Source organism: Schistocerca serialis, chromosome 5, assembly GCF_023864345.2.
Source record: "Schistocerca serialis cubense isolate TAMUIC-IGC-003099 chromosome 5, iqSchSeri2.2, whole genome shotgun sequence".
Lineage (NCBI taxonomy): Eukaryota > Metazoa > Arthropoda > Insecta > Orthoptera > Acrididae > Schistocerca > Schistocerca serialis.
In genome coordinates, this window is record NC_064642.1 from 477,192,018 (window position 1) to 477,217,587 (window position 25,570).

The following is a 25,570-nucleotide window of genomic DNA, read 5'->3' on the forward strand; positions in this document are numbered from 1 at the left end:
TGACAATTTATAAATACCCCCTGTACATGTCCTAGTCTCCTATATTGTACTCCTACGATTACCACGCTAGAAATAAGACAGTGCAATGGTGTCAGTGTCATTGTTCACAGCATAGTCAGTCTCTCTCTCTATTCCTTTCTCATATCAAAATTATTGAAACATCCAAAGGAGTAAAACTATCAACTATAAAAGTTCCACTAACTTCACCAGGTAGAGAGCTCGATAAGATTTTATGGTGTCTCTCTCTTCCAATATATTAGAAAAAATTACCTTCCGCGCATTGACATCAACCATATGTGGTGATCCGATTAAATATTCACACATTGAGCCAGTGGAGCAGGTGACAAAAGTGGCTTCCACGGACCTGTGTAATCGTAATAGAGGGTTCTTGTGTTGTTGTCTCATAGCAGTTAAACTTTTTTTTTTTTTTTTTTTTGCTGTAACACATCGAAGCAGTGTATGACTGCCGCTGTGTACACATTCACAAATTATCAATTTCTACCATGACTTTGAAGTCTTTGTCAGGCTCTAAAACGACATAACGCATTTCGATCCACTGACTCTCATGCTGTAATTTTAGCTGCTTCCACAACACAGAGAATGGTTGAAATAAAAGACAGAGGTGGTGTTGCTTGTAGGCAAAAATGTTGAACACATTTCAGCATTTGAGAACTGGGAAAGTTTGCAGCGTACAGAGCATTCTAAACAGCTGTACGAAGGTGATGACCTCTAAACTCGTGTTCTACATGGACAGAGTGGCAGATGTCTGGTGTCCCTTTATCAAGGGACTCATATTGGCGGATCATATCGTATCCAGGTATATGATCATTCTTTCGGTATCCTAGGTGGTGGTTATCATTACAGCTAAATGTTTGGAAACTGCATCTTTAATTTTTATGACTTACAGTATGCATAGCCTCATTTGGGAGAATAGGGTATTCTGCAGCACTTTAACCCATAGAGCAATGGACCATCGGTTGTCTGTCGCACTGGTGGAGTACAGGAATGATTCTCATACACACAGACGAGCATGTAAAAACCCTCATTCATCTCCATCTCTATCGTATTTATTGAGTTTTACGAATTTTCCATCCATTTCCGTAATTTTAACAGGTTTCCCGTAATTTAAACTCATTTTACCCAATTACTCGAGTTCCAAACCACCAATCCCCGCAACTGATACAGTCTGACCTGCTGCTACATCTCCGTCTCTCTAGAACGCATCATCAGTCTATCATTAACTCATACATCATTGCAACTCCTCTCAACCCATTAATTCATCTAGTTTCCATTGTCCTTAAACCATGTCAATTTATAGGCAGGTTGGTCTCTTTCCCAGGAAAGCACCAAGGACAGCAGTCGTCTTGTATGCATCCGTATTAGTCCTATAGACATACATCAGGATGTTGTTCAAAACCATGCAGTAGCTGTCTGTAACGCATTTGTAATCTGACGTTTATGAATTTATAACTCTACGTATGGTGGTCACGCACGTTAAACAATCTATTCCAGTCGTCATATCGCTGTCCATGAAAAATGTGTTTCCCTGGTTCCCAGAGTTTCCGCGCAAAGTTTTTCTTGTATTCCACTTGCTCTCACATTCTCGTTTCCATGTACAAGAATTTTCCTGCGCCAAGCAAACATGTAAGTAGTCCCTCATTCTCCCCCAATTTCCACGCATTTTGTCGTATTTACCTCGAATTATCCGTACTTTGCGACAATCTTCGTAATTTTGCAGACCTTAGGTCACTTCTGTATCACACAATCATGACATCACTTCTCGCCACGTATTCTAAAATTGCTTGTAAATGTAGTACAGCTGTCCGCACCTAGCGCAACTGCGATGTTTTTCTGTATGTGTATATGTTTTGGATCCACCTTCAACCCCTATCCGTGGAGTAACATGTGGTGGATCTACCGAGGAGCTCTATGCTGAGCCTATCCAGAACCTACCCCGTCTATGGGGCCCCCAAGTGAAACCAAACATGGCGAGAAGTGATGTCATGATTAAATGATCAGAAGTGACATGAAATAAGTGAAACTACGAAAATTGTCTGAAAAAACGATAAATTGAGGGAAAATACGGAAAAATGCGTGGAAAGAGATACACGGCACTCTCATGCCCTTTGAATAGGGAACTTCCCCCTAAAGGCGGAAGAATCAGCAATAATCAACGACATGACGATGCAGAAACCAAATAACGCGTATTCACAGGACATGTGGCTTGAAATTGAGGAAGTGTCATGATGACTTCTCCATTGGCAAAAGATTCCAGACTAGTCCTCAATTACATCTCCGAGGCGGAAATGCGAAGAGGAATATGATCATGAATATAAATATTGAATAAAGAACGAAACGATAACGTTAGAGGAGTCGGGGCGTGGAATGGCTAAAGTTTGAACATGGCAAGAGAACTATAAAATCTGAAAAGGAAAATGCTAAGGCTCCGTCTAGATATACATTGGGTATAAATGAAGAGAAATGGAAAGAAGACCAGAATTTTTGGTCATATGAGTATAGGGTATTACCAACAGCAGCAGAAAATGGTTTTAGGCGAATAGGACTCGTTGTGAATAGAAAGGTAGGAAAGAGAATGGAGTTACTGTGGACAGTTCAATGATAGAGTCGTTCTCATCAGAACAAACAGCAAATCAATACCGAACACAGTATTTCAGGTATAAATGCTGACGTTGCAAGTTAAAGATGAAGAAATAGATAAAGTATATCAGAATATTCCACAGGCAATGCAGTAAGTAAAAGGAAATGGAATTCTAATCTTGTGTGATTGGAATGCGGTTGTAGGGGATGGGGCAGAAGGAAGGGTGAAGGGAGAATATGGGATAGGAATGTGAGAGGAGGAAGACTAATATAGTTCTGCAACAAAATTTCTGTTATTGATAGCGAATACTCTATTCAAGAGTGACCAAAGCAGAAGGCATACTTCGAAAATGCCGGGAGGTACCGCAAGATTCCAGTTAGACAACATCATGGTTAGGCAAATATTGCGAAATCAGATATTGGATTGCAAGGCGTACACAGGTGGAGATACAGATTCAGATAATTTGCTAATGATGAAGAGTAGGCGGAAGTTCGACTACTAAGAAAGAATAATTGCGCAAGGAATAGGATACGGAAGCACTAAGTAATGAAGAGATTCGCTAATTTTTTTCAGAAACTATAGATACTGCAATAACGAATAACTCAGCAGGCAGTTCAGTTGAAGAGGAATGGTCATCTCTAAAAATTAGAAAGAAAAACATACATACAAGGGACGTAACTCCGAAGAAACCATGGATAACAGAAAAATACTTCACCTGATCGATGAAAGAAGGAAGTACAAGAATGTTCAGGAAAATTTTGGAATACAAAAGTACTGGTCACTTCGGTATGAAATAGATTGGAAGTGCAGGGGGCTAAGGCGAAATGGCTGCATGTAGAAGTGATTCGAATTCGGTTGTAGAAAAAGGAATAGAGGAAAGGGTGACGGGGTAATATGGGGCTGGTAGTAGGAATGAAACAGGAGAAAGACTAATTGAGTCCTGCAATAAATATTGTCTGGTAATAGTGAATACTCTATTCAGATATCACAATCAGGTCTGGCTTCTAAGGCGTAGCCAGGAGCAGAGATAAACTCAGATCACAATTTAGCAATAATGCAGAGTAGGATGAAGTTTAACAGACTGCCCAAGAAGAATTAGTGTGCAAAGAAATGGGATACGGAAGCACTAAGGAATGAGAAGATATGCTTTAAGTTCTCTGAGACTATAGATATTGCGACAATGAATAGCTCAACAGGCAGTTTTGGTGGAGAGGAACGGACATCTCTAAAATGGGCAATCTCTGAATTAGGATTGAGAAACATACTGCAAGGACGGTAAGTGCAAATAAACCATTGATAACACAAGAAATACTTCAGCTGATCGACGAAAGGAGAACGTCCAAAAGTTCAGGCAAATTCAGGAATACAGAAATACAAGTGAGTTAGGAGTGAAATGAATATGAAGTTCTTGGAAGCTAAGGTGAAATGACTTTACGAAAAATTGGAGAAATAGAAAAAGAAATGATTGTCAGAAGAACTGACTCAGTAAACCGAAAAGTCAAAACAACCATCAATGTAACTAAAAGCAGGTCCAGTAATATTAGGAGTGGAATGATAAATCCAGAGAAGAGAAGTGATAGGAGTACACTGAAGGCATTTGTGATAGGGAGGACTTGTGTGATGACTCGGTAGAAGAAGAAACATGAGTCAGTAGGGTGGTGGTGGTAAGTTCCTATGGGACTAAACTGATGAGGTCATCAGTCTCTAGGCTTACACAGTACTTAATCTACACTACTGTCCATTAAAATTGCTACACTAAGAAGAAATGCAGATGATAAACGAGCATTCATTGCACAAATATATTATACTAGAACTGACATGTGATTACATTTTCACACAATTTGGATACATAGATCCTGAGAAATCAGTACCCAGAACAACCACCTCTGGCCGTAATAACGGCCTTGATACACCTGGGCAATGAGCCAATCAGAGCTTGGATGGCGTGTACAGGTACAGCTGCCCATGCAACTTCAACACGATACCACAGTTCATCAAGAGTAGTGACTGGTGTATTGTGACGAGCCAGTTGCTCGGCCACCATTGACCAGACGTTTTCAGTTGGTGAGAGATCTGGAGAATTTGTTGGCCAGGGCAGAAGTCGAACTTTTTTGTATCCAGAAACCCCCGTACAGGGCCTGCAACATGCGGTCGTGCATTATCCTGCTAACATGTAGGGTTCGCAGGGATCGAATGAAGGGTACAGCCGCGGGTCGCAACACATCTGAAATGTAACGTCCACTGTTCAAAGTGCCGTCGATGCGAACAAGAGGTGACCGAGACGTGTAACCAATGGCACCCCATACCATCACGCCGGGTGATACGCCAGTATATACGACGAATACACGCTTCCAATGTGCGTTCACCGCGATGTCGCCAAACACAGATGCGTCCATCATGATGCTGTAAACAGAACCTGAATTCATCCGAAAAAATGACGTTTTGCCATTCGTGCACCCAGGTTCGTCGTTGAGTACACCATCGCAGGCGCTCTTGTCTGTGATGCAGCGTCAAAGGTTACCGCAGCCATGGTCTCCGAGCTAATAGTCCATGCTGCTGCAAATGTCGGCGAACTGTTCGTGCAGATGGTTGTTGTCTTGCAAACGTCCCCATCTGTTGACTCAGGGATCGAGACGTGGCTGCACGATCCGTTACAGCCATTCGGATAAGATGCCTGTCATCTCGACTGCTAGTGATACGATGCCGTCGGGATCCAGCATTGCGTTCCGTATTACCCTCCTGAACCCACCGATTCGACCAGTCATTGGAACTCGACCAACGCGAGCAGCAATGTCGCGATACGATAAACCGCAATCTCGATGGGCTACAATCCGACCTTTATCAAAGTCGGAAACGTGATGGTCGCATTTCTCCTCCTTATACGAGGCATCAAAGCAACGTTTCACCAGGCAACGCCGATCAACTGCTGTTTGTGTATGAGAAATCGGTTGGAAACTTTCCTCATGTCAGCACATTGTAGGTGTCTCCACCGGCGCCAACCTTGTGTGAATGCTCTGAATAGCTAATCATTTGGATATCACAGCATCTTCTTCCTGTCGGTTAAATTTCGCGTCTGTAGCACGTCATCATCATGGTGTAGCAATTTTAATGGCCAGTAGTGTAACTTAAATTGATTTACGCTAAGGACAACCGTGCCTGAAGGAGGACTCGAACCTCCGACGAGGAGAGCTGCGCGAACCATGGCAAGGCGCTCCAGACAGTGAATAGCGAAGAGACAGAGCATACAATATTAGAATCACCATTTAAAAGAGCTTTGAAAGAATAAATTTCAAATAAGACAGAAAGGATAGATAATCTTCCATTAGAATTTCTAAAATGATTGCGGGGTAGTGGCAACAAAACGACTGTTCTTGTTGGTGTGCAGAATATGTGAGATTGGCGATATACCATCAGATTTTCAGAAAAACATCATGTACACAACCCCGAAGATGGCAGACAAGACCGAGAGTAATCACGAAATCAACTTAACAGCTCATGCACCCAAGTAGCTGACATGAATGATAAACAGAGGAATGGAAAGAAAAATTGACGATCTGTTAAATGACCATCACTTTGGCTGTACGAACAGGAAAGGCACAAGAGCGGCAGTTCTGTTCAAATGGCTCTGAGCACTATGGGACTTAACTTCTGAGTTCATCAGTCCCCCAGAACTTAGAACTACCTAAACCTAACTAACCTAAGGACATCACACACATCTATGCCCGAGGCAGGATTCGAACCTGCGACTGTAGCAGTGGCGCGGTTCCTGTCTGTAGCGCATAGAACCGCTCGGCCACTTAGGCCAGCTGGCAGTTCTGTGGTTGCGTTTTATAATAAATTCAAGACTGAAGGAATACGAAGAACAACCAAGACATGCTCATAGTGGAAATAACATTTAAGATGAAGTGGTATCAATGATATGATTTGCTGGTGATATTGCTATCTTCAGTGAAAGTGAAGAAGAATTAAAGGATCTGTTAAATGAAATGCTCAGACGAATGAGTACAGAATGCAGATTGAGAGTACATCGAAGAAAGACGAAGGTTATGGGAAATAGCAGGAATGAGGAGGGTGACAGACGTAACATCATAACTGGTGATCACGATGCGGATGAAGTTAAGGAATTCTGCTACCTAGGCAGCAAAACAGTCAATGATGAACGGAGCAAGAACACAAAAAGTAGATTAGAACAAGCAGAAAGGACATTTCTGGGTAAGAGAAGTCGGCTAGTGTCAAATATACGCCTTAATTTGAGGATGAAATTTCCGGTGAAGAATGTTTGGAGCTCGGCATTCTATGGCAGTGAAAGATGGACTGTGTGATAACAGAAACAAGTGGTGGTAAGGACGAATATTGAAAGTTAGATTGACTGCTAAAGTAAAGAATGAATAGGTTTCCTGCAGAATCGGTGAGGAAAGTAAAAAACGGAAAACACTTAAAAGAAGAAAGGGCACGTCGATAGGACATATGTTAGAACATGAGCACGTAGGTTGAAAGTGCTACTCTGAGATGAAGAGGTTGGTGCAGGAGAGGAATTCGTGGCTGGCCGCATCAAACCAGCTGAAGTCTCACGAATAAAATAAAAAAAATTAAACGAAAGGGGGAGAATATCTTTCCACGTGCAGTACGTTCCAACTGTATTTGCTGTTGGGTGGAAAGTTCCGTACTGTACGCCTGGTCCATGTACGCTGCTCCGTCGTATTTTCGTAGATTGCCTACCGACGTTACTGTAAACGCCTTGTGGGAGCGGTCAGTGGAGTCGCCGGCCGGACGAACCCAGTCGAACCGCGACCAGCCGTTCTCTCGCCTTGACGTCGCGCAGTCGAATGACTGACGAAGACGCCCTCCGTCCCACAATATATAATGCAATGTGCGTATTCCGCGCATGCGTCAAAATCGAGTTCACGAAGGACTACACTAGCCTACGCAGCGCTCGCGCTGGTGGGACCGCAAAACTCAACTATTCTCAGCATTACTGCTCGCAGCGGCTGTTGGCCCCATCTGTCGTGTCGATTAGAGCAAATCTTGGGAATTTCGGGGTTTCACAAAGAAATACAATCGTACGAGAGAGTCGCTAAGTGGTAGTGATGTGGTCAGGATATGGGGATATAGTGAGGGTGCAACCGGGAAAGAGTGGAACGTTGGTCATCGACAGTCCACGCAACCGAGGAAAAGGTCTGACTAGATCGTTTAACGTGCACGGACGTCTAGTGTGCGCTATCGTTTAAACACATTTCCAGTGATTAGGTATCGGCCGTAAGACTGGCGAACAACTGATCTACGAGGGTTGGAACTTAAATAGTGGCAACTATTTATTCACAACCGATTCAAAAGAGTTACATATTGGCACCTGTTACTGTCGTTCAGAGTAGTCACGAGCATTGTGTAGAACCCATTTCCAGCGATGTGGAAGGCGTAGTATACCGTTAGCTGTTCTGTTGACGGTGCGAATGGAGCGGTCTGAAGTTATGGTGATTCTGGTGTACGACTGTGATGGTGTTATCCTAGCGCATTACGCTCTTCTACGGCAGACCTTCAGTGCACAGTATTACTGTTCGTTTTTGGAGCATCGCCTGCGACCGGCTTTGCGAAAGAAGCGGCGACAATTTCTGCGCAACCCACCTATCATTTTGCACGGCAATGCGAGGGTGCATACAGAGCGAGCTGTGGCTGCTCTGTTCGGTCGATGGGACTTGGAAGTACTGTACCATCCACCGTACTCCACGGACTTAAATCTTTGTGACTTTGATTTTAGTCCGAAGATGAAGGACCCACTTCGTGGCCTGCGCTTCAGAACTGTTCCAGAGATTCGACAGGCTGTAGACCGCTCCATTCGCACCATCAACAGAACGGGCTCTGCTAACGGTATACTACTCCTACCACATCGCTGGCAACGTGTTCTACACAATGCTGGTGACTACTCTGAACAACAGTAACAGGTGCAAACATGTAACTCTTTTGTATCGGTTGTGAATAAGTAGTTGCCACTATTTAAATCCCAATCCTCGGTTGCTGATTGTAAATTTATTTCTAGCTCAATAAATGTGCCATTTTACTTCTGTTGTTATTTGTGTGTTTCCTTTTCAGTAGTTAATCAACCCTTTAATTTTTAAAAGTTTTGTATAGACTTTGTTGCTATCGATCTTGTCTCATTGATGATCTCCCTGTAACTTGTTTTACCAATACAACGACCGAACAGCGGGTCTGCTAACTGTTATTTAAAAATAACCATCGTAGAAAAAATGTGAGTAGTACATGAGTTTTTTTAATGTGGTCAGCACCATAAGTGACGATGGTCGAAGTACAGTGAATATAAAATGTACACTGGAATTGGGCAATGAAAAAGTTTCCAGTTGATGGAATTGCTGCAGCGTATATGCAACGTAGCGCGAATTCGATACTGGTATATAAGCACCAACGTATAGGCACGAGATTAGTGTGACATTGCGACGCTTTCCGATGCTTGTGCGATAAATGCGGTAAAGTGAACTATGGCGACGATGTTAGCAAATGCGCCCAAATAGGTTCAATGTGCTCTCTTCGCAGCGAAGGACAAATGCTGGTAGTCATCCATCGGCTACTGAAGAATGTGTATGTGGCAGCGTGTCAGTCCAAAACAGGGAAAACTGCGTGAAGGGCTACTGCTGCTTCATGATAAACGCCACGTCCCCATGCCACACTGTCTTAGGGCAGAAGTTAAGCCAACTCAAGTGGGAGAAACTCGATCACCGGCCAGTCCCGATCACTCTTCATGCGATTATCAAACCTTCGGTCCCCTAAAAAGGGCCTTGAGAGCTTGACGATTCTTATAGGACGAGGATGTGCTGCAGGCAGTTAGGACTTCTTTACGAAGCAGGACACGACGTTTTACCAAACGGCTATCTTCAACCTGTTGCGTCGGTGGGATAATTGCCTCAGTGCTCACGGCCATGTTGCCTGATTGGCACACCGATTCTAGACCGTAATGCTTTCGAAGGAAAACTTTTGATCGTACTTTATAACATGAAAAGCATTCCTGATATAGAGAAAAAGAAGGTCGTATAGGAAAGTTCAAAAAATGGTTCAAATGGCTCTGACCACTATGGGACTTAACATCTGTGGTTATCAGTCTCCTAGAACTTAGAACTACTTAAACTTAACTAACCTAAGGACATCACACACATCCATGCCCGAGGCAGGATTCGAACCTGCGACCGTAGCGGTCGCGCGGTTCCAGACTGAAGCGCCTAGAACCGTAAGGTCATACAGGCCGGCGTATAGGAAAGTATTTTGTGTGGAGTGAACCAATGAACGATAATTAAATGTAGACGATAAACAGTCAAGACAAGAAGGGAACAGATGCTTCTGAAATGTGGCGAGAATGCTGAAGATTAGATGCTTCCATCAGATAACTGATGACTAGGCACTGAATCGAAATGGAGAAAAAAGGAACATGTAGCACTACTTGACTAAAAGAAGGGGTCAATTTGTTGATGGGACACGTTGTGCGGCATCGAGTAATTGTCAGTTTCGTAATGGAGGGAGGGAAGTGTAGTCGTTGAAAAATGTAGGGCGAGACCAAGGATTGACTGCAGTAAGCAGGTTTAGATGGTTTTAGTTGTAAGCATAAAGAGGCTTCCACAGCGTACGTTGAAGTGGAGAGACAGTCTAAAACAGCAGTCGTCCACAAATACCTCAGAAAGCGGTTTCAAAATGACAGGTTTGTCTTCAGGCGGCTCTCAGTATTGACAGTTTCCTGTACACAGGATATAAAAGGGCAGTGCACTGGCGAAGCGGTCGTTTGTACTGAAGTGATCCGGCGTGATTGTGGACGCACGACGGGAATAAACGTACACTGAACGTATAATGGTAGTTGGAGCTAGACGAAAGGGCATTTCACTTTGGAAATAGTTCCGGAATTCCGTTTACCGAGAGAAACAGTGTCAAGAGTGTGTCAAAAATACCGAAATTCGGGCATTACCCCTCACTGCGGACAACGCAGTGGCCAACGACCTTCACATAACAACCGAGAACTGCGACGTTTGTCTAGACTTGTCAGAGCCAACAGACAAGCAACACTGCTTGAAACTACCACATTAATCAATGTGGGACATACGACGGAATTATCCGTTAGGGAAGTGCGGTGAGATCTGACATTAATGGATTATGGCAGCGGACTACCGACGCTAGTGCATTTGTTAAAAGCACGCCATCGCTTGCAGCGCCCTCTCCTGGGCAGGTAACGACATTGGTTGGACCGTAGACTACTGGAAAACCGTGGCCTATTTAGTGAATCCCGATTTCAGTTGGTAAAAGCGCAGACACCTCGATCCCATGGACACAGGTTATCAACAAGGCACCGTGTCAGCTGTTGGTGGCTTCGTAATGGTGTGGGTTGTGTTTGCTACAATGGACTGGTTCCTCTGGTCCACCTGAACCGATCGTTGAGTGGAAATGATTATGTTCGGCTACTTGGAGACCATTTGCAGCTCTTCATGGACTTCATCTTCATGGATGACAATGCACCATGTCATCATGCCACAATTGTCCATGATTCTTTTGAAGAACACTGTGAACAATGCGGGCGAATGACTTGGCCATCCCGTTTGCCCGACATGAATCCAATCGAACATTCGTAGAACATGATTCTTGAGTTTCTCCCGGCGTATTTGATAGTCATAGTATCCACGGGTGTACTGCCGGTCTACGGTGTCCAACGGGCCAGGTGGACACTGTAGACCGGCAGTACACCCGTGGATATTTTGATTCGTAGAACATAATCGAGAGCTCATTTTGTGCATAAAATCCTGCACGTGCAACACTTTCGCTATAATGGGAGGCTTTTGAAGCAGAGTGGCTCAATATTTCTACACGGGACTTCCCGACTTTCGGAGTCCATCCCACCTCGAGTTGCTGCACTGTGCCGAGCAAAAGGAGGTCCGACACAAATTAGGAAGTATCCTATGACTTTTGTCACCTCAGCGTACTGAGGCGAGCATACCATCGACGGTTCTTCGTCATTTCATGGTACTGATTACCGATTTTGAGGAGGTTCGTGTTTGACGGAATAACAAACAAGACTGATTATTTTCCTGAACTTAATAAGCACTCTGTATCATGCATAGTGTACCAAGTGAAGGCGTGATAACATTAATTTTTGACTTATGTGACCCGACTGAGATGTCGGTCGTGACAGTGTATTTGGCAAATAATAACGGTTAAGCTATAAAAATGACACTGGAATGGTGTATTACATTTGCAAATTAATAACTGCGAAAAACTAAATGTGTTCACATTATCCATGTTGTTGGTACAGAGCGTCATTGAGATTACTAACTTTCAGCATTAGGATCATTGTTCACATTATCGTATGTTGGTTAAATGGATATCGACAGTTACGTCGTTCTCAACAGCCAGATTCAACTTCTTATCCGATGTCTGTGTCAGCATGTAGTAGGGCCGTGCAACTCCTCGGGGTTCCTATTGTATAGTGACGCAGCTATCGATTAACAACTTATATGGACTGTTTGAAATGACATAACTGTCGAATCCTGTTTAGCTAACAAGCAATACATGCGATCAATGACTAATACTCTCTTGTGTCAAACTAAAGCTGTGAACTAGACAGACACCCGAGCTCTGCTAGGTCACAGCCTCATACATTGTACCACTTCCAGCATGAATGTGATTTTACTGTAATATAATATACACTGGGTAAAAGTAACCCTAATGATGTACATTCCATTGTCTCAGACACAACACTCAAAATTTCGAAAGTAGATTGTCTGCAATTTAGAAGACGTAACACAACAGATGCAGAGGTGCAAAGAGGTACGGTATATATGCCGCTCTTGTAAATTGTACCAATGTATTACAAATCCATACTCATTATAGACTTTCGTATATGTATGAATGTTGTATGTTTCACACTTTCACTTAAACCACTGGACCGATATCAAACATTATAATGAACTTAAACAGTCTCGAACGCAAGAAACCTTCATTTTTGTGGTTACCGGTTTTGGTCCGTTTCTGACCATCTTCAGACCTCACACCATAGTGGTATGCGGTGGCGGCGAACGGAACAAATGTTGAATTCCACGAACGTCAACTGGTCATAGCACAAAACGGTTACCACAAAATAAAGGTTGCATTCAGTCGAAACTGTTTATGTTTACTTTAAAGTACTAAGAAAAACCGCTCTTCTCCTCGAGAATTGGCCTCAAAATTTCCTGAAACTTGGTACGCATATCACTTCCTGTCTAGAAAGAATCGTTGTCGCAGTAAGAATCACGTACCTGTAAAAGGGATGGGGGTGAAAAAGAAAGTAACCACGACGCACGGATACCCAGAATCTGTTCATCCGTATTAAAGTGTGAGGACTCTTTGTGACTTGCAACACATTTCACATGTAATTTGAAATCTTTACGAAACATTTTCTCGCTGACAACCTTCACAGGAAAGGGTTTTATCACTTACTGCATTTTTGCTCTTCATGGAGTAAAACAGCTGCATCAAGCATGGCGTTTCAATTGATTACTTCTTCGCTACTCTATGCCCGACACATTTTGCAGACATTGTACGATAAATAGTTTATGACGTCATACAATTTAAGCTGCATGAAAACGAAACTGCAGGGCGAAATTCGCTAGAGATACAGGTGAAATATGCCTACAAATATATGAGAAATATGTTAATTATATGTGAAATATATTTGACATGTATGTGGGCAAACCGCGGATAAAAATTCCTTTCAAGCCTCTGGATCAATTTCAGGCAAACTTGGTACACTTTACTAAGTATGTTGCAGTGCCTACGTTGTTTTAATATCCTTTGCAATGCAAGCACTGCGGCGATCGACGGCCGTATGAAATACGAGAATCATATTCGCCTTTTCAAATGTTACTAAACTTCAGCTGCACTATACACTGGTGACAATGGAAATTTGTACACAGACTGGGACTCGAACCCAGATATTTCGCTTGAGGCGAACGGTCGCCCTGATCGCATCCATTCATGTCCGAAGGATATAGAAAAGTACGAGTACATTAGAACAACACAGGAACCGGGCTTGGACTTAAATCAAACGTCTCTTGTCGTACAGGACTCACAGTACCCTGTGCGAGTGTAGGATGACATATGGAAGTTTGAGTCGGTCCAGGGAGCGTGCTCGGGTGGCCTAGGCGGTCAACGCGACCTCTGTCGTCAAGCTGGAGATCCGGGTTCGTTTTCCGGTCCGCAAAAATTTTCATTGTCGCCAGTGCATACTGCAGCCAAAGTTAAGCAATATTCACAAATGTGAATATGATTCTCGTATAATTTGGGTACACTTACCTCATACTATCTGGAGAGAAATACTGTGAGTGCCAAGAACCAATAAACTCCTATTGGGTTCACTGCAATAGGGTTGAGAGAGGACGAGGGGAGGAAGAGATGCATAGACAGAGAGGTGGAACAGGGAGCTGGACATGTTTGTGAGGGGCGCAGATCGGCAGAAATACAGAGGGAAGGAGGAGATGGATTTAGAGGGGAAGGAGAATACGGGCAGAGAGAGGGGAGGCAGTTTCTCAGCTGTTGTACGACTAAAGTTTTCTCAAATATAGTAATACAGAAATTTGATACGATTAATACTTATTTTAATTTTAAAGATATTAACTATTAAATATGAACCGTTAATATTCTACATCTACACAGATACTCCGCAAACCACTTGATGGTAACTGGCGGAGGGTACCCCATACCACTAGTAGAAATTTCCTTTCCTGATTCACTCGCAAATACAGCGAGGGAATAAGACTATCTTGTAAGTAGGCTGTTTAGGTTCTAATGTTGGTAACGCCACGTAGCGCTCTGCATGAATATCACTGACGGTGCTGTGTGCCGTCTGTGGCTGGTTGAACTCATTGTTCGAATATTCGCTTGTGTAGTGTTGGACAGTTGGATGTGAACAGCACGTACCGTTGTGCAGTTGGAGGTGAGCCGCTAGCAGTGGTGGATGTGGAAAGAGAGATGCCAGAGTTTTGAGAAGTTACTATGAGCGGACGATCTGGACGAGGGTCCACCAGAAAAAGGAAATTTGTAAAGATGGCTGTCATGAATTCGTAGATATTTACAGCGTGGTCCATTGAATGAGACCGGGCCATATATCTCACGAAATAAGCGTCAAACGAAAAAACTACAAAGAACGAGACTTGTCTAGCTTGAAGGGGGAAACCATATGGCGCTATGGTTGGCCCGCTAGATGGAGCTGCCATAGGTCAAACGGATACAAACTACGTTTTTTTTTTAAATAGGAACCCCCATTTTTATTACATATTAGTATATTACATAAAGAAATATGAATGTTCTAGTTTGACCACTTTTTTTGCTTTGTGATAGATGGCGCTCTATTAGTCACAAACATATGGCTCACAATTTGAGACGAACAATTGGTAACAAATAGGTTTTTAAATTAAAATACAGAACGTAGGTACGTTTGAACATTTTATTTCGGTTGTTCCAATGTGATACATGTACCATTGTGAACTTACCATTTCTGAGAACGCATGCTGTTACAGCGGGATTACCGGTAAATACCACACGCATGCAAGAAATGCTCAAAGTGATGTCCGTCAACCTCAATGCATTTGGCAACACGTGTAACGATATTCCTCTCAACAGCGAGTAGTTCGCCTTCCGTAATGTTCACACATGCATTGAGTATGTGCTCACGCATGTTCTCAGGCGTTGTCAGTGGATCACGATAGCAAATATCCTTCAACTTTCCCCACAGAAAGAAATCCGGGGACGTCAGATCCGGTGAACGTGCGAGGCATGGTATGGTGCTTCGACGACCAATCCACCTGTCATGAAATATGCTATTCACTACCGCTTCAACCGCACGCGAGCTGTGTGCCGGACATCCATCATGTTGGAAGTACATCGCGTCGCCATTCTGTCATGCAGTGAAACATCTTGTAGTAACATCGGTAGAACATTACGTGGAAATCAACATACATTGCACTATTTAGATTGCCATCGATAAAATTGGGTCCAATTATCCTTCCTCCCATAACGCCGCACCATACATTAACCCGCCAAGGTCGCTGATGTTCCACCTGTCACAGCCGTCGTGGATTTTCCGTTGCCCAATAGTGCATATTATGCCGCTTTATGTTAGCGCTATTGGTGAATGACGCTTCGTAGCTAAATAGAACGCGTGCAAAAAATATGCCATCGTCCCGTAATTTCTCTTGTGCCCAGTAGCAGAACTGTACACGACGTTCAAAGTCGTCACCATGCAATTCTTGGTGCACAGAAATATGGTACGGGTGCAATCGATGTTGATGTAGCATTCTCAAGACCGACGTTTTCGAGATTCCCGATTCTCGCGCAATTTGTCTGCTACTGATGTGCGGATTAGCCGCGTCAGCAGCTAAAACGCCTGCTTGGGCATCATCATTTGTTGCAGGTCGTGGTTGACGTTTCACATGTGGCTGAACACTTCCTGTTGCCTTAAATAAAGTAACTATCCGGCGATCGGTCCGGACACCTTGATGATGTCGTCCAGGATACGGAGCAGCATATATATATATATATATATATATATATATAGCACACGTCCGTTGGGCATTTTGATCACAATAGCTATACATCAACACGATATCGACCTTTTCCGCAATTGGTAAACGGTCCATTTTAACACTGGTAATGTATCACGAAGCAAATACCGTCGGCACTGGGGGAATGTTACGTGATAGGACGTACTTATACGTTTGTGACTATTACAGCGCCATCTATCACAAAGCGAAAAAAGTGGTCCAGCTAAAAGATTCATATTTCTTTACGTACTACACGAATATGTAATAAAAATGGGGGTTCCTATTTAAAAAAAAAAACGCAGTTGATATCCGTTTGACCTATGGCAGCGCCTCTGAGACTTGCTCAGCTGTTTGAAAATGAAATACCGCAGAAGTTTACCAGCACAGTCATTATTAATTTTTCTAAGGGGAAGTTTCATAATCAGTACGCCTCCGTATTAGCTCTAACTTCTCGAATCTTAATTTCGCGGCTCTTATTTGCAATGTATGTTAGAGAGAGTAGAATCTTTCTGCATTCGGCCTCAAATGCTCGTTCTCTTTGTTTTCTCAATAAGTATTCCTCAAAAAGAATGTCATCTTTCCTCCAGATAACACCATATGAGTTCCTGAAGCATGTCCGTAACACCTGCGTGTTGTTCAAATCTACCAGTAACAGATCTAGCTGTCCGCCACTGAGGTGCCCTGATATCTTCCTTTAATCTGATCTGATACGGATCCCAAATAGACGAGCAGTACCAAGGAGGAGATTAGTGTTTAACGTCCCTTCGACAACGGGGTCATTAGAGACGGAGCGCAAGGTCGGATTAGGGAAGGAGTGAGAAGGAAATCGGCCGTGCCCTTTCATAGGAACCATCCCGGCATTTGACTGAAACGATTTAGGGAAATCATGGAAAGCCTAATTCAGGGTTACCGGAGAAGGGTTTGAACCGTCGTCCTCTCGAATGCGAGTCCAGTGTGCTAACCACTGCGCCACCTCGCTCGGTAGCACTAGCCACGAATAGGTCGCACTAGCGGTCTCCTAGTCGTCGTCCTAGAATTCTCCCAATAAACCGAAGTCGACCAATCGCGTTTCCTACTAAAATTCTCACATGCCCGTTCCATTTCATATCGCTTTGCAACGTTACTTCCAGATATCTAAACGACGTGACTGTGTCAAGCAGGTCTCACTAGTGTTTCGTCCGAACATTACGGGTTTGTTTTTCTTACGCATCCGCATTAACTTACATTTTCCTATATTTACGAGCAGAAATTTCTTCTAAGTCATCTTATACCCTCCTACGAACTTCGACGAGGCGCCATGCACCATAGTATCCGCCTGGCAATACTCTGGTCTCTGACGAATATTAGCACTCGAGGTCAACGTCTTGGATTCGATAACTTAAGTTTCTGAGCCACTCATCTATGTGTGAACCTGTTCCATATGCTCGTATCTTCTTTAACAGCCCGCAATGAGACACTGTGTGCCGGCCGAAGTGGCCGTGCGGTTAAAGGCGCTGCAGTCTGGAACCGCAAGACCGCTACGGTCGAAGATTCGAATCCTGCCTCGGGCATGGATGTTTGTGATGTCCTTAGGTTAGTTAGGTTTAACTAGTTCTAAGTTCTAGGGGACTAATGACCTCAGCAGTTGAGTCCCATAGTGCTCAGAGCCATTTTTGAGACACTGTGTCAAACGCTTTCCGGAAGTCTGTAAATACGGAATCTATCCGTTGCTCTTCATCCATAGTTCGCAGTATACCGTGTGAGAGAATGGCAAGCTGAGTTTCGCACGAGCAATGCTTTCTAAAATCTTTGTTGATTCGGGGACATAAGATTCGCAGCATGAAGAACATGTATTGTACTAGAACTGAGAAGGTCTTCAAGGGTTCCGCAGCAAACCGATGTTATGGATATTAGTCTGTAATATTGCGGGTCCGTTCTGTTCCCCTTCTTACATACAGGAAATAAAATATTAGGCCACATGCACTTAAACTGAACTGTTTCAAAATCAGCAATTCTGTTAGTTTTTCTGGTATCAAAATGGAACACTTTTTCCCTCGCACTTAATTTAGCGCACGGCTATGGAACCATACATAACATTTGCGGAATTTAAACATTACTTCCTCTCGGTCGATTTCGAAGAACGAGTTTTAGACGTATTGCTACGTTTGGTTTTGTCAGTTTCAGTTTTGTTAAGCCCAGCTTTATTTCACAGGTTCTTTATCAAGTAGGAGCCTCCAGTAGGGATCTTAACAGCAAATGATGCTCTGCCACTTTTTCTTTTTTGAACAGTTGAGATAGCCTACTGACACCCTCATACTACAGGTTTATTTTGTAGGGGTTGAAGGATTCAGGATTGCATGATTTTTATTTGTTTGTCTTATTTTCATGGGAGTTCTTCACTTGGCTGTCCGCTCATTTCTGATTTCTACCTCCTAATTCTCAACTGGATTTAGTCAGTTCGAGGTCCAAATTCTGAAAAATGTGTGGATCCAGTGACAAGATCCCAGTTTAGAAAAAGCCATCACTAACATTTTGTACTGCCAAAAGGCTCCCCTAACATTTGAAAAATCCTCATCTGACTTATATTGCTGTCGGGGTTTGTGAGAAGCTAGGTTGTAATATGGCTTAAAAAATGCAACTTCTGGTGGCTGTACCCTATGACATACGTGATTGCATTCAGAGTATATTAGCCGTCCGCGGCTAGCTTGTCGAAAATCGTTTTTGCTACGGATTTGCTGCACCTTCTATCTACTTGGTTGGTTCCCATGTTCTGTCGAATCTTCCAACAGAGAGTTTCCTGTGCAGAGAGGGTAGGGCTATTTGGGCGCATGCACATTGCCGTTGGAGGGAATTGGATTGCAGCGTCGGAGTTGTGCGAAGGCGACCTGCGAGGTGCCGCGTGTGACGTGGAGTGAGGTGACAGGGGCGGTAGCAGTGCACAATTTCTGGTTACAACTTGGTTTCATTTGGATCACCATCGGACGGTTAAACTGTTATTTCTAGTACCCTGTTGTCATCACAAATTGTAATATGAAGTTAAGAGCGTGTGTTTTTCATTCTGTGAAAGTTACAACAATGTTTTTGGTTTTTAATATTAAAGTTTGAATTTATATGTAATGCAATTTCGGCCCAGCACCTTACCATTTTCTCGCCACTCCTACTGCTTCAGCATGATTACACCATTATCTCCAACTAAAGTTATAGCTTGCTGATTTTTTGTATGAGTTGCATGTCGTCTAGTATTAGCAACACTTTCTGTTAGAACGATGTTTCGAAGAACTGCTCCGTTTACTGAACAAACAGTTCGCTAAGTTATCCAATCACTGTCTAAACAGTACATTTTGTGGCAGGTGTATTTCTATAGTTTAAAATGAGAAAATATCAAAATATCAAATCATTAGGAATGGACACACACACACACACGCACACACACACACACACACACTATGTGGTGAAGACAATTTCCAAATTCACCTGTAGGATGTATAACAGAATTGGTGGTATAATTTATAAGACGATGCTATACGTTTTAAACTTACTTTTTGTCGCATAGAAACCAGGGCGATTTTAAATGTTTCTATGCTATACAAGTATCATCAGTGAACCAGACGAGCCGTGCGAGACTTCCACACTTTTATGGCTTTAAATAACGACAGCATTCGGAATAACTGTAGTCGTTGTACCAATGGTAGTTGTGGGAAGAACCGAACAACGTGAATGAATAATATTGAATTTATGATACATTCTTGTACATGCATTCCCACGCAAATAATTCTGAACAAAATTCCTCACAAAGCATTACAACACCTAAGCGTAAACGATACTTGACGTAAGAAAGAAACGTTCGTGTACTTTTTGTTTTCCATTTTCTTTAATGGACACAGAAACTTTAATTGATTTCCTTACGCTTGAAAAGGCTATACACAATTAATTGTCCGCGAGTACAAATGGGATTTGGTTAATACAGTCCTACTCTTTGAAGCGTTTGTCTCTGCGACTTGTTTATATGACAGCAAATGCTGTTTCAATGGGTAACTGTCTTCTTATCAATCGAAAAGTCATGCTTGAATCAGAGGATGTTAAGCTTACCCGCGCAATTATAGCAGTTTTCCCGGTGTCAATAACTGAGAATTACTTGTAAATTCTTTGATACAAGCATGCGTGTTCCGTTGACTAAGCCCAGTTTAGAGTTTAGGTTTATTATCAACATGACAATAGTGTTTTTCCTTAGTATATGTTTAAATGGCGGTAATGCTGATGGCGCTGTGGCCGAGCAGTTCTAGGCTCTTCAGTCCGGAACCGCGCTGCTGCTACGGTCGAGGGTTCGAATCCTGCCTCGGGCATGGATGTGTGTGATGTCCTTAGGTTAGTTAGGTTTAAGTAATTCTTAGTCTAGGAGACTGATGACCTCAGGTGCTAAGTCCCATAGTGCTTAGAGCCATTTGAACCATTTGAATCCTGAAAGACCTATTGAATGCAAGAGCTCTACAGGAATTTTTATTGCACTTCGTAGTTTATATAAGCACATTAGGCCATAGTAGCAACAGGTAAATCACAATTGAAGGAATCAATGACCAATATGTTTGCGTTTCGGAAAGTATATTTGTTTAGAATACGACTGGCAGAGATAATAAACTACTACAGAGGTAAGCGTTATTATATATGGCAACGCTGTAGGCAAATTGCTCATTACGGAAGATAGTCATGTTAGTCACCCACAGCTGTACGGAGCGTCTGCAGCCACGCCTTTGATGGTCACCGGGGCGCAGTTAGAAGCGGAACTGATCACTGAAGACAATTCTGCTCCAGTCAGTGAGATTCCAGGCCTAAGACTTGTCTGGAAACGCTCCAGACAGCGATGGGATATCACCCGCCATAGGGACCGACATGCAGGGGTGCTGGTCTGGCGTGCCATTTCTTTTCACAGTAGGACACCATTGGTTGTAGACAGCGACACCCTTACAGAACAACTGCACGTCGACGATAGTATACGGCCAGTTCGGATACCCTTCTTTTCAGGCCATCCTGGGCTCACGTTTCGGCAGGATACTGCCTACCCGCACACAGCGAGTGTTTGTACTGTTTTACGTGGTTGCCAAACCCTACCTTGGTAGCAAGGTTGCTGCGTCTCTTCCCAACTGCGAACGTTTTGGCACCATGGACAGGGCCTCTTAAGTATCTCGGGGTTTTGATGATCAAAAGCGCCAGTTGGGCAGATTTTGGTGCTATGTCCGTCAAAGAGGCCATCCAACAACTGCATTCAGCAATGAGAAGCCGAAAAACTGCTTGCATAAGGTCCAGACCTCGTCAAACGAGTTTTTTGACATCCACAATTTGCGACTCTCTTTCTCTTAAATAAATCATCCAATTTTTCTGAAATTGTAGTCATTTTTTTATCTGTACATGTACGTCACATCTACCAATTTCTGTTCCATTCGGATATTTACTTCGTGGTGCCTCGTTTGTTTTTTGTCTTTGAGTGTTGTTGTTGTTGTGGTCTTCAGTCCTGAGACTGGTTTGATGCAGCTCTCCAAGCTACTCTATCCTGTGCAACTTTCTTTATCTCCCAGTACCTACTGCAACCTACATCCTTCAGAATCTGCTTAGTGTATTCATCTCTTGGTCTCCCTCTACGATTTTTACCCTCCACTCTGCCCTCCAATACTAAATTGGTGATCCCTTGATGCCTCAGAACATGTCCTACCAACCGATCCCTTCATCTAGTCAAGTTGTGTCACAAACTCCTCTTCTCCCCAATTCTATTCAATACCTCCTCATTGGTTATGTGATCTACCCACCTAATCTTCAGCATTCTTCCGTAGCACCACATTTCGAAAGCTTCTATTCTCTTCTTGTATAAACTATTTATCGTCCATGTTTCACTTCCATACATGGCTACACTCCATACAAATACTTTCAGAAACGACTTCCTGACACTTAAATCTATACTCGATGTTAACAAATTTCTCTTCTTCAGAAACGCTTTCTTTGCCATTGCGAGTCTACATTTTATATCCTCTAAACTTTGACCATCATCAGTTATTTTGCTCCCCAAATACCAAAACACCTTAACTACTTTAAGTGTCTCATTTCCTAATCTAATTCCCTCAGCATCACCCGACTTAATTCGACTACATTCCATTATCCTCGTTTTGCTTTTGCTGATGTTCATCCTATATCCTTTCAAGACACTATACATTCCGTTCAACTGCTCTTCCAAGTCCTTTGCTGTCTCTTACAGAATTAGAATCTCATCGGCGAACCTCAAAGTTTTTATTTCTTTCTCCATTGATTTTAATACCTACTCCGAATTTTTCTTTTGTTTCCTTCAATGTTTGCTCAATATAGCGATTGAATAACATCGGGGAGAGGCTACAACCTTGTCTCACTCCCTTCCCAACCATTGTATTTGAGTGTATTAGGGTACATTTCTGTTCTCACTGGGGATTCTCTTCTAAAGAGTAACAAGACGCCGTTTCAGGATATTCAGCTCGTTCCGAGCATACTGAGTGAATACTGGGTGAATTGATATCTTTGACTTCCATGTTCTAAATAGTCCTCACGAAGGTCATCTGCAACAATGGTCGAGATGAGCGCACAGTGACGAATCCGAAGGTCGGGAGTCATAGTACTACAACTGGAGGCTGGTGGCAAGCACCCGGTCGCGTGAGTGGCGCGCATGCGCAGACGGGGTTGCGTGGCGAGCGGCCGGCGGCGCGTTGGCCGCAGTCGGCATGCGGCTGGCGCCGAGTCCGCATGGCGCGCTCCCCTCTGCTGCTGGCGCCACTGACGCTGCTGCTGGCGCTGCGCCCGCAGCCCGCCACTGGAGACGCTGCCGGTAAGTCGGCGCGCCGCCGCTCTCTGGTGTCACTGCCTTCTAAACGTACACCGCGAACCTGTTATCACAACAGAGGCGCCGCTTAGTAATAGTACGAACCGTCTTCCCGAACAGGTGGTAGATAGCGTGAATTGGCGGGCGAAATTGCCTCCCATAATTTCGCTGCACTCGGCTTCAGCAACTGGCAAAAAAATAACATTCTATATTGATGCCTTCATCCATTCCGGTAATATCGTTTTTCAGTGAACAGGAAACGTCGATTTAATGTAGGTGACGAACAGTTTTACCTCGAAGAAACCACGGTAATGTTGTATCTGCCACTGTGTGTCCATATATAAGTTCAGTTGGAAACGGTGGATGGAAATGAGTGTGTACGTGTGTTGTGTTGTGTTGTGTGTGTGTGTGTGTGTGCGTGTGTGTGTGTGTCTGTGTCTGTGTGTGAGGGGAGAGAGAGAGAGAGAGAGGTAAGGGTGGGCAGAGAGAGACAGGGACATCATATACGTGAAAAATGCATTAAGAGTACGTGACATTTAACCATCAGTGAGCTGGACGTAAGGCCGCACTTCGAAAGGCAGTGATAAGAAATAGTGTAAGTATATTAATGGGGACTTGGTTCAATGTAGAGCAAGTCATGAAAAGCACCTTCAGAGTTCCAACTTTGTATAAATACTAGTACTTAGAACATGGGAGATGGACAAAAGTAAGGCATTATAAAGCGAAATAAACTATCTTCAAAACGCTTCCTATTTATCCCTACGTTTCCATAAACAATGCACATAACACTTTCTTCTTTTCCATGATTTTCTGACATATGTTTCGGTGCTGCTGCTCCATCGTCAGCGGTCTGTTATTTTACCTGACAGCACATTTTTTTCTCCAGCATAATGTTTGCCTGGTTTAATTCCAATGTTTTTTTAAACAGTTTGTATTCTGCAATTCTCTTTAGACAACTGTTGGTGATAGAATCTAAGAAAGTATTCAATTTGTAATGGTCTGGCTGCTTTTTTAGTAACTCTGTCACTGTATACAGACAACAAAGATGTAGTTATTGTCTCACTATGCAGGTCATTGGAGACTAGTCATTAGGTGTAAGTGGTCAAAGGGCGGAGGGGAAAGGCCGGTGACCTTTTTAAGAGAGAACGATAATATTTCTCTTCCGTAATTTGAGAAAACAGGAGAAGCTCTACTGCATCCGTAAAAAGACCATATCTAGTATCAGCACTGTGGGATTCATAAATGTCTTTCTGTTCACTGTTGATAACGACCTGAAACACTTCGGTTTATACAGATGTGTTGCGATAATCAGACGCATTTTTAATTTTGTAGATGTTCGTTGTAGGTTTACCCGACGATATAGCCGTAAATTCACTGTATTCCTTATGGATGACGAATGATAAGCGACTGGTTGCATATCTTATCTACATAAACGGCTAATAACTTTCTCTGTTCATTCTTGAGGCTGGAGAGATAAAGAACGCCAATGACAGAATTTATCTAATACATGAAGTGTCATTTATAGTATTTCTATTATTCGACTGAACACCAACAAACATCAGTCCATCGATACGTGTTACATTGAAGAAAGAAGGCTAGAGTTATTTTTGTTTACATATATCGGCAAAGGCTGAAGCGCAGGTGTGTTGGCATTACTTTTGCAGTTATAGGTACAGAGACTAGTCTTATTAGACATATTGAATAGCATCTTATGTTTAGAAGTTCGTCTAATCTTGCATCGATTTGTCACCATGTAACCACTGGATACTAAGAATTAAGCCGTACTAGTGATAAAATTCGAGCTTTTTGTGTGAGTTTTGCTAATAATTTTGCTGTAACAAATTAATGTGAACCATTATTTGCGTTCTGCTTCAGGTGTCAGTACATAACCACAGCAGTTTCAAACTTGCTGGCCTTTCTTGCCCTACGTTATGTACTGTTTCTCTGTTTCCTGTGTTATGTAATAAGTTATCAGTTGCTGTTTTAAGCCAGAAATGGGATGCAGTGGATGGACAAGACGCAAGTTTATAGAGACTGAAGTGCTTCTGTCGATCTATATTCTCGTGAGTGGCCGCACTTGAGAAACCGGAGCCCCGGAACACGTTTATCGATCTAGCCTATGCATATAAGATTACCTCTTGGTCGTACATTTCATGAAAATTATTTTATCGCTGATCCTGGAATGTTATTGCAGGTAAAGGAATGTCTGCAGCTCTACGTGAAATGATAAGACAATTTATAAGATGGTATGTGTAGAAAATCGAACCTAAAACTTTTAAGATTTGTTTGATACTTATGGAGAGCTTTAAAGTTACCAACAAGATTCGCCATCGTTAGTATTGCGCTGAATATAATGAAAAAAATCAATTTTTACGAAACTTCTCTATAATTAAAATTGGGATTAGTTTATCATACACGGTAACGGACGAGAAGAGGCGTAACCACTGTAATTTTTTCATGCATTAACATATGACATCAGTAAACAGGCTGCTACCATCTATAATATTTCAGATTCAGTGGATTGATCACCACATCGTCTTATTTGCTGTCTCCAGTAGATGTTGTACGACCGATTTTGATGTGTTTTAATTCATTCTTTGA

General features: G+C 42.9%; 1 protein-coding gene across 1 annotated transcript in view; it reads left to right on the forward strand.

The window, feature by feature from the left end:
- The first annotated feature begins 22,893 nt into the window (after positions 1 to 22,893).
- LOC126482009 (opioid-binding protein/cell adhesion molecule homolog) overlaps positions 22,894 to 25,570 on the forward strand; it is a 361,349-nt gene continuing 358,672 nt past the window's right edge. Inside the window, exon 1 of the mRNA XM_050105976.1 lies at positions 22,894 to 22,975. Coding sequence (XP_049961933.1) covers positions 22,894 to 22,975 — 82 coding nt within the window. The remainder of the gene's footprint in view (positions 22,976 to 25,570) is intronic.